We start from the raw sequence: 10,190 nt of genomic DNA, 5'->3' as shown, positions 1-10,190 counted from the left end.
CTGGGGAGGTTCTCTACTCTAGTGTAGTTTTAAACTCAACAGGAGGATTTGAGCGGGTCTAATGGCACACTGCCACTGCATTGTTACATTACGCAGCACAATTGTCTTTGTCGTGTTTGTTTGGGTGGGGGGGGGGGGGATGTGACATAAGCGATTTGACAGATTATTTAACACATAAGGTTTAAAATGAAAATAAGGCTACACAATCAAGATGCCCTTAATACTTAAACGCTTTAAACACACCGATTCTGGAACATTAATTGCACATGGCTGCTGTTTTTGAAGAATCTGGGGAATGCTTGGCATCTTTGCTTCAAAAATCACTTAGTCAAATAAACGACTAATCCTGTTTTTCAACAGTACTCGGACTGACAACTTGTTCTCTGTTTGATTTTTATACGTGCTTTCTCTTTCCAACTTTGATGCCAGATAACCACAGGTAAGTTTGACATATTAATAATTACAGAATGCCAGGAGCATCACATAAATCCAAAAGGGTAAAAGAACTACATCTTTCACTAAAAATGTCTGTAGGTTTTGCTTGATTGTTTTAAAGTAATTTAAATGTGTATTCAATGCATTTCACCGATGCGTGTTATTTGTAATTATACAGGTTCATGTAGACTGTCTAGCGGCACCTCTACAGTGGGATTTCTCTTTGGTTTGCAGGAGGTCTACGGGAAAACATCTGATCCGACAAAGCCAAAACAATGACGCTGCCAAAATGTGACTGTGTTGTGTTTGTGTGCGCCCACCCTCAATAAAGAGGCGGGGAACAGCGGACAAAGAAAAGCAAATGGGCAGAGAGGGGATGTTAAACAAATTAGCAATTCTTCACCGTGTGAGTAGATGTTTACAACCGAGTACTCCTTCAGTTCTCAGTCAGATCACTTAAAAGGTGTACAGTACAAAGTTACAAGTTGCTCAGATGAGGTTTGTAATGTCCTTAGTCTTGATTTGCTTTTAAATAATATGAACTTTTTCAGTATTATAAGCTAGTGTCTTAATAATTCTTATTACTGCCCTGGAGACCTTTTCAAAGTTAAAAAAAACAGCTGTTCAGAGCAAAATCGCAACATGCATTTGCTGCCCTCTTGAGGTCAAAAAGGTAGCACCTTGGAACAAAAGGGTTTTTAAATGGCATCTTTTATATACCACATAGGCTTACATAAAAAAATCGTAAACATGTTGCATTTACAAAAAGTTTTTAATGACCTACAAATGCCGGAACATTTTTGTGTCCCTTTAACACAATACCAAATGTACAGCAGTTAATGCAGAGTTAGTCAACAGTAAAAATAGAGACATTTCTGTGAAACCTTTGACTGCTATTATAGCACAATAATGACAAAAATGGGCTTAAGATTCACAGAAAGTGTCATGTGAAAGATCCCTCCTTAACTCTGCCTTGTACACACTATATGGACCTATGACTATATGACTGAAGTAAATATCAAGATGGGTTTAGAACTTTAAGCAAGAAAACCAGAAATCTGAACCAAAGTTGTTTGTCATTTAACATCTGGCAGGTTCTTGAATTCTTTTGCAGCTTTGGAATGCATCTATACAAAGAAGAGACTTTAAACGAGCTTCAATTAAGTACAATGGGTGATAATAGACGTTTTCGAACCAAACAGTTCTAGGGTCTCTCTGAGAGGAAATATCTACAGGGGAGCTCCATTGACAACTACATACCTTTAAGGGCTTTTGCATTTTCACCGCCAATAGAAACACTCAAGTCACGTAAGCCAGCCGGTCCCACAGCCTCACTCCCCGCAGCTCCATCCCTGGAGCAGACTAGCTAGCGTCGGCTCTCCTCCCATCTAAGTAACGTTGGTCTCCTAGCAGCGGGGAGTGAGGAGGAGGAGGGGCTGTTAGACCCAGCAGCTAACCCTGGCCACCAGCCTGCCGTTCGGCTCTTTTTTCTGGTGTAGCATGAAAGTGTGGTGGAATTGCCTAGTTTGTCTAGTTAGCTAAGGCTAGCTTGCTAATTGGAGTCATGTTTTTATTCTACACTGGTTACAAAAAATGAGCCAAAAAAGTTGTCACTCATCTGGCGATAGCAATGTGCTTTCTACACTTTGACAAGGGTGGATGTGGGTGAAGCATAAAGTTGTTGGAGTTGTTGTCTAGTTAGCTAGCGGTTAAAAATGGCAGTTCCCAGTGCTGCATTGGCTCACATGTTCAACCGATCATTGCCGTACACTTGCGCCAGGACCGACCAATCACTGTACGCTCACCTCATTCAAAGTTCCTCTTGTGCTGGGAGAGTACCTACTCTGAATGAAGTACAAGTTAGAAATGTTCTTAGAACTACAAAAAAGTTTCTTCTGGTCCGAAAAGCCTATTATTGTCCATGTCCACTCATTTACAGCACTGTAAAATGTATGTAGAAGTCCAGCAATAGGAAGGCAGCCATCTCTTCCTGCAGAGTATGTGATACTGGCTGCTCCGTCAGACTGAATCCTGACATTAAAAAAACAAAAAACTGTCCGACTCAACTTCAGTTCTGTACATTCAAAGGCCATTGCTGACTGGTTTGGCATGAGACACCAGTCGAGAAGGCTAAAGGGCAATAAACCGGCGCTGTGTAGAAAATGTCATTGCATCCCCATTTGACTGGGTCTCGTCAGTCCCTTGAAGACTCGCAGCTTTCCTGCACCAGTGAGATCAAAACTGTAGTCCGTAGTGACATAGGGCATCTCTCCTTCAAAGCCAGGCTGAAATTGTACACCATAAGACACGGTTAACATTGGCTTTATATGTCACTTTATATGCCAAAGTGAGAAAAATATCATGTGTTTGAAGTGTATTGTGTTATGACTTCTGACCTGTGATGTGAGGATGCAGGAAGGCAGCGATATCGCTCCCAAGAGGAGACAGTTGACCTTACGAAGGATGGAGGGATCTACAGGGGTCAGCAAAAAGTACAGGCCTCGCGCCATGTCGATGCCCCGAAGCACACCTGGAACACGTTAGCATGTAAATGCACTGACGTTTGACATTTCAATTCAACAACCAAGAGCCATCACTTTATCCCTAATGTCCTGTTCGGGTCCCTGGAGATCCGGCCTGCTTTAAACTTGGGATTGTTCTATCGCCTTGATACGTCATGCCTTTGTTAAATTGAATGAGAATTGCTTAGAAACGTGGTTTTAAAGATGTCTGCTTGTTCATCAGCGGTCTAACTGAACCCAAACATAAGTAACACCACTATTTAGGATAACATACCATAGATGTCCTTTGTGAATTCAAAATAAATATGTATTTGTTCACACATAGCCATACAATGTAAAATATTTGGTAAATTCACAACACTTGGTTAGTAACGTTTCATGTTATTAATAAACAATGCTCAGTTTGGCAAAGGAAAGGGTTACACCTTACCATTTCCATACATGCCAACATAAGATCAGAAGCAAAAAAAATGCTTTGGTATATGCTGTGTACATAGGTTCATTTTATTTTTTTTAACACATAAAGCAGGAAGTGATGCCAAAGTCAACAGAACACAGTTAAAAAGGAAAAAATTGCATATATATTTGAGCAAAAGCTCAGGTAGAATACGTACCGAAGCCCACACATGGGCAGATGGGCGCCTGCGACAACAGGACTGGGCCTCCCCTGCTCGCCACTTTCTCTCCCAGGCAGCAGAGTCCCACCAGACTGGCATTGGCGGCATAAAACATGTGGCTGGGCACTACCTCGCAATGGATCACACCTAAAGATACTGCTGTGTGGGGCACCTGTAGGCCAGAGGGAGGACGGTTTGATACTTGTTGACACAGTATGTCTTAGTTGACAAATTCGTACACAGACTGAAATGTAAAAAGGTAAATTTGTGGTTTCACAGGGAGTTACATGCTGGAACTATTTCTTGGCGGGCAGCAGTGACAAGGAAAATGTACAGGTGCCGGTAAGTGATTTTGTTTTTTAAGCTGTGGACAGAGCCATGCTCAGGCTAGCTCATGTCCCTTAAATCTGGTATTTATCTTAGCTAATCGCCTGCGGGTTCTAGCTCCATATTACAGAGTACAGTACAGACATGAGAGACATCATTTAACCCTCAGCAAGAAAATTAATGAACAGGTTTTTCTAAAATGACAAAATGACTGCACAAGTTTGTAAAATCTGGTAACAATTTCCCAAGGTAATAATAAAAAAAAACTATGTGACTCTTATCCAGAGTAGAGCTGCATCATCATGACTCGGACGTACCTGGTAGGGGGTGAGGCTGTGCAGCGGTCTGATTGGCCCGGGGTCTGGAGACTGCAGCTGACTCAGGTAAGCCAGCAGTGACAGCTCTCTGTGCTCATTAGTGCGCTGGTGTTTCCTGTCAAATAAAACGCATCCACAAAAAACTGAAACAAGGGAAGCTTTTTACACGTTACTGCCCACACAGGATGATGAGAGTTGCGTACTTACGCCGTCCCTTGGCGTCCCACTCCTTGAAACTCTGATTGTACAATAAGGTGAGTGTAACTCCGGGGGGGACTGTGGCTCTCCGTGAGCTCGTCCAGAGCGGTCTGAGCAGGTGGGTGCGTCTGGCAGCCGTGTGCCGTCCTCAGAAACTCTGGCGTGAGGGCGGGACACTGGGTGATCCCGCTGTGACCGAGCTGGACCACGTGCGAGACTGGGAAGAAGCGGATCATGTCCACTAGCACCTGGAATCCAAACCCTGTGGACAGCCACCAAAACAAGAACATGTTCAGACACGGTTTGAAGCTCTAGATTCTATATTCTGTCATAGAGGGTAGCCTGAGCTGACCTTTGACCCAGCCCATGGTGTTGATAATGACAGGAGTCTCTCGGCTCTGGGAGCGTCTACGCCACAAGGATTTGAGGGATTCCAGGTAGCGTTCTAAGTCCGCCTCGCACGACGAATGACCGTAGTAGATTGTGTGCTCTGGGGTGCACTGATGTGTGAAAGGAGGACCTGAAAAATAACAACATAAATCTACTAAGCCCATGTTTTTTACAAATAGTAAAGAAATATCAAATGGGAGAAGACAAAAACAGATTAATAAGAAAATGAACAGTTTGACATTTTGGATACAATGCTTATTTGCCTTTTTGACTGATACCACTGGCATATGTCTGTACAGTAAACATGAAGCTACAGCCAAGTAACAGTAAAAACTTAAATTCACATCAGGGCCACATGGAATCTGCGGACACAGAATTCCGTGTGGCCCTGCAATTAGCAATTGAATTTTCCGCAGGTTTTCCACAGATAAAAAACAATAATAATCTCAGAATGTTAACACATGTCCACCACAAGCAAAAAAATAGTCCGCTAATTTTCATTGTGTCACCGCTGAAAACTGTAAAAAATAAAAATATAAACTTGACATTGGGGCTGCTAATTACTCAGTTTTATTGGTTACAATTTCGTTGGACTTTTCTTGGCAATAAAGCAAAAAAAAAGCCTTTTTCCCTAAATGTTGAACCATTCCTTTAAAGTGCCTGTATTTTTCTCATTTTCAGGTTCATAATTGTATTTTGAGGTTGTACCAGAATAGGTTTACATGGTTTCATTTTCAAAAAACCCCAGATTTTTGTTGTACCGCACATGGTTTTTTATGCTTGTGGAAACACCAGAGACACAATATAACACCCTAAATCCCAGAAAAAGTATTTTTTTTTCATAATATGGGCACTTTAACACTTTTCAACAACACTAAAAGGAAGTTGTGAACCATGTGTTTACTACAACACTACAAAAAAAAAATAACTTACCCAGAAGTGGTTCTCTGACAGTCGACAAAGAAAGACAACCAGCGGGAGTGAACTCCGTTTGACCGAGATCCCCTTCCAAATAATCTACATTAGTAGTGCTACAGACAGACACACACACGTGTTAAAAGGGATGCGCTACAATTTCAAATCTTGTAGATAAAATATATTACATAACATCAGTTTACATTGACATTTGATGCATAAGAACTTACTGATTTAGTAAGGTATTGATGAGGCTGCGGATGAACGTCGACTTGCCCACATTCCTGGTACCACATACAAGGATTACGGCACAGCCATCCATGTCCCCTGTCAATGACAGACACGGGTCCAGTAATTTGCCAAGGCAGGATCAAATGGGACATTTGTTTGTACAGCCATTATCAGACATGGAACACATACCATTGCATCCATCTGATAATGTGATGGCATTTTTCATCAGACAAGGGTTTCCGTTATGTAAATGTTTGGTATGGCTTTGCTCGGACATGATAGTCTAACAGAAACAGGCACAGGGTTTAAGCGTGGTTGGCCCCTGGTGAACAACAGGGAGCGCTGTCACTGAGCGGTGAGGAGTTCAATAGTTTAATGATGTGAAGAAAGGAGAGTTGTTGTTCTCTCCCAGGCTGCGTCACTGATGGAATTTAAAGTCTCAATCTCACCTTTTTTTTGGGAAGCATGCCTTTATTAGATAGTAGACAGGGAACGAGAGAGATGCAACAAATGTCCCCGGTTAGACTCAAACCGGTTCACTGTATGTCTTAACCCATAAACCATGACGTCGCCCCCATCAATTTTAGATTATAAATAGCAGAAAACACACATCAAATGGCAAAATGTTAAATTAATACTTCTAATTGCTCACATGCTGAATTTGTTTTATTTTGCAAAAATGAGGCCGACATATAAAATTACTTAAAGCTACATTGTGTGAGAATTTCTCCCATCTAGCGGTGAAATTATATTATATAACTGACAACCAACTGAATATCACTTTCTAGCCCCTCCCATTCCGAGCGCGTTTTAACTCCTACGGTTGTGGAACCCAAAATTAGCTCGTAGTATCTACATTGTTTACTCGCAGCTGTTCTGCCTGTCGCGTCCTTTTAATTCTCTTTTCGCTTCCTTGACGACTCCGTTACACGTCCTTGAGAATAGGTGTGATCCTCCATCGTCAACAGGTTTCAAATCTGCCGGCAGTCGCGAATAAAGTCCCCCTGACATTCATCACGGTGCAACTGAGTGTAAAAACGTAAAAGGCGGATGTACAGTATGGCCCTCTTTGGCTTATGTAGTTTAAAGATGGAGGCGCAACATGGCTGCCACCATTCGGGCAAGTCGCTCGTATGTATTCTAAATGATTCTGAATGGCAGATGTTACGCTATGAATACTTTGATTAGTTGGTGGAAGTAATTACACATGAATGAGCACATAGTTGTGAAAGAACAAAGGGTTTTTGCTAAGAATCCACTAAAGAAATTACAAGATGTATGTTTAACCAGGTTAGTGTCAAAAAGGAGCTTACCTCTACAGGCGCTGACAAGCATATTAAGAGCATCTCTGTAGGTGTTTGACATCTTCAGGCCGTCAACGGCTCTGGTCAGAGGAATCACACCCAACCCATTGAGGGGGGTGTCAAGAACAGCTGACATCAGTTCACTCTGCAAACAAGCAGGGAATAAAAGCTTTGGTTAGAACATTTAAAAATGACCCAAACATGGGTCACCTGGGTAGCATGCGGCCCACTTAGTAAGGCTCAGTCCTTACCACAGCGGCCCAGGGTTCGAGTCCGACCCACTGCCCTTTGCTGCATGTCATTGCTCCTCTCTCTCCCCTTTCCTGTCTTCAGCTTTCTTATCAAATAAGAGCCAAAAATGTGCAAAAATAACCTAAAAACAACTACCTACACATTAACCTATACATTCTGCTCGTGTTCTCCTGATTCCCTGATTACTTTAATTTCTTGTGGATAGATGAATAATGAAGGTAACTCAATCAACTCACCACTGGGGGGCTGAACAATTCACTGCAATCTGTGAAGCTCGACAGAAAACGTGTCAGAGGCGTCTCCATGGGCTCCAGTAGGATGATGGATGAGTTTGACGTAATCCGTTTTAGCAACTTTTTCCGTGATGCTGCAAAATGCACATTCAAAGGGTTTAAAGGACAGAAAAGCGCAGTCCATGGTATTTTTTTTTTTTTATAACATGCAACTCAGTATTGTGTCACCAAATAAAAACTCCTAGCCTAAAATATGTAAAATTACAGTAAGTTTGTACCTGTTGACAGGTACTTTCGGAGGATGGAAGCAGCCTCCGTTCTGTCATCTCTGGAGTAATCAGAGCTTTCCAGGGCTTTAATAGTCAGTGGACAATGTGAGGCTGGGGAGAAGAGTGGATAGGACTGCTGGCCCTCTTCAATAGTGAACCCCATCACTTCTACCCGACCATACAGACAGGTCAAAAAGCACTTCCCACGGAAACACAGGGTCTGCAGGAGAGTAAATGTAATTCTCAGTCAAATAAATGGATTAATTGTTGCCAGATCTTTACCAAAATATCCTGAAGCATACCTGATCCGTCTCCATGACAAGTACTGCATGGTTTTGTCGATCATCTCTCTCTGCGCAGTAATGGAGAGCTTCTCCCTCCAGTCTACTTAGGCTTACGTCTTCCTTATCCTTCCCAGAGTCTCCAATCCGTTCCCATTAATGGACTGGGAATACTCCTTCCAGTCCACCGAGTCATTTGACCCGTTGTCCAATGTAAACGCTGAACTTCCATTAGCCTGAGCGTGAGATTTCTTAAATGCAGGCTGATGGGTGTTTTTCCTGGAGTCGGTGACAGGCTTTGCCTTGCTCTTCAATCTCTTGATGGTGGGCTGTTTCTTCACAGATGCCTGGTGCTCCTTCGCCATCCTGGCCATGACAGGACTGGAGTTGAGCTCTGAGGAACTGATGAAGGGCCGGGACCGTTTGCCCCTCACATCCTTCCATTTCTGAGATTTAGCATGGCCCTTAACCTGTGTGGGTTTCACCTTCATGATTCTGAACAGCAGTCATTCATGTGGGAGCTGAGGAAAGACAAAAAGGGGGGAGCCTGCGAAGACATAGGAAAGAAAGTTTGCATCTGAAAGGCCAGGTGTCTCCAAATAAACGAATGGCAATACATTACAATACACAATCAATACATACTTAATCAATTAACCAGTTTTGGAAGAAGTTCTTAAAAACATAAAAGGTAGCAATTTCAGTGTAGGAAAAATTTGTCCAGCATTCAAAACTTAGGTGAAAGTACCGAATCATATTTATATATTGTTGATTTATAATTATTAATGTAGTAATGTGTACATCACTTCAATTACTGCTGCGGAGTGAATTTGCTTCCAGGGATCAATAATGAATCAAAATAACATATTGACAAAATAATTAAACGTAATGTGGTCACCAGGTCATTGTTACAGCTAATAAATGTAAAGCTCATTTTAACTACTTTATATTCAGCTAGTTAACTTTAATGTTAGCTAATCTATAACAATGTATTAGTTAGTATGTAAGTAGCATATAGTGAATATTTAGTATCATTAACTTGAATATACTAGCTAAGTAGCCTAAGTAAAGTATTAGCCAGAACATTGTAGTGTAGTAAAAAGTAGAAAATAGTAGAAGTACCCCAAAATTGTTCTTAAGTACAGGACTTATGGTAATGTGCTTGGTTACCTTCCACTACTGGCAATACATCTTTTCAAAACACATTAGCCAACTTGATAGCAGTTGAAAGCTAAGCTAACCGTGCTAAGAAGTAAAACGAGCCAACTGTAAGAATTCTCATAATGTGCGTTAGTTTCTCAACATGTGAGGCTGAATAATAAATACACAAACCCGTTTCTACCAAACAAAGAGGAACCAGGTGTCAGACAACAACGCATTTTAAAATAACGTCACTCATCCATCCATGCACTTAACGATATCAAAGCCCTAGAAGAACTGACAGCTATGCTAACTGATAGCTAATACTGTTGCATTCAGGTGGAGGAAACTTACCCCCGCTTGTGGAAAACGACAACGCGGAACTGTAGACACGAGTCTTAATTGGGTTATTACATGGATAGCGTTAATTTGGTATAGTGAAGCTAATGAGCTGGCTAACTGTAACGACAGTAACCACAGCCGCGCTAACAAGCTAGCGTACATGTGTGAGCCACTAACAGACGCCGCATCTAGATGGTTGACTAGGGTTTATCCCGGGGTTTAATTATTTACGTTTAAGTTATCAAGCAAAACTATTGCTCTTATTTAGCACGCTCACACAGAAATAAAAATTGACAAAAATAACTGTAACCACATGTTATAATTACATTTGTAGATATTATATTATCACTGGTGGGCATGTTTATGTTTAAGGATGGACAACAAACAGTTTTCCCGGAGTTCGGTCGCGTAAAAAGCGTC

The 10,190-nt window shown here is 41.7% G+C and overlaps 1 protein-coding gene across 1 annotated transcript; it reads right to left on the bottom strand.

Annotated features, from left to right (window-relative positions):
- Positions 1 to 1,188: 1,188 nt before the first annotated feature.
- Positions 1,189 to 10,178, bottom strand: nol9 (nucleolar protein 9). The gene is given in 15 exon segments (XM_032520468.1): positions 1,189 to 2,446; positions 2,498 to 2,720; positions 2,832 to 2,965; positions 3,572 to 3,746; positions 4,219 to 4,333; positions 4,426 to 4,678; positions 4,769 to 4,936; positions 5,740 to 5,837; positions 5,952 to 6,048; positions 7,266 to 7,401; positions 7,745 to 7,875; positions 8,020 to 8,230; positions 8,313 to 8,420; positions 8,423 to 8,838; positions 9,783 to 10,178. Coding segments are annotated over 13 exon segments (2,106 nt in total). The 5' UTR covers positions 8,783 to 8,838; positions 9,783 to 10,178; the 3' UTR covers positions 1,189 to 2,446; positions 2,498 to 2,600.
- Positions 10,179 to 10,190: the final 12 nt, after the last annotated feature.

This window comes from Etheostoma spectabile, chromosome 7 (assembly GCF_008692095.1).
Source record: "Etheostoma spectabile isolate EspeVRDwgs_2016 chromosome 7, UIUC_Espe_1.0, whole genome shotgun sequence".
NCBI classification, from domain to species: domain Eukaryota; kingdom Metazoa; phylum Chordata; class Actinopteri; order Perciformes; family Percidae; genus Etheostoma; species Etheostoma spectabile.
The sequence above is the reverse complement of the archived record's forward strand: the minus strand, read 5'-3'. Positions and strand labels throughout refer to the sequence as shown.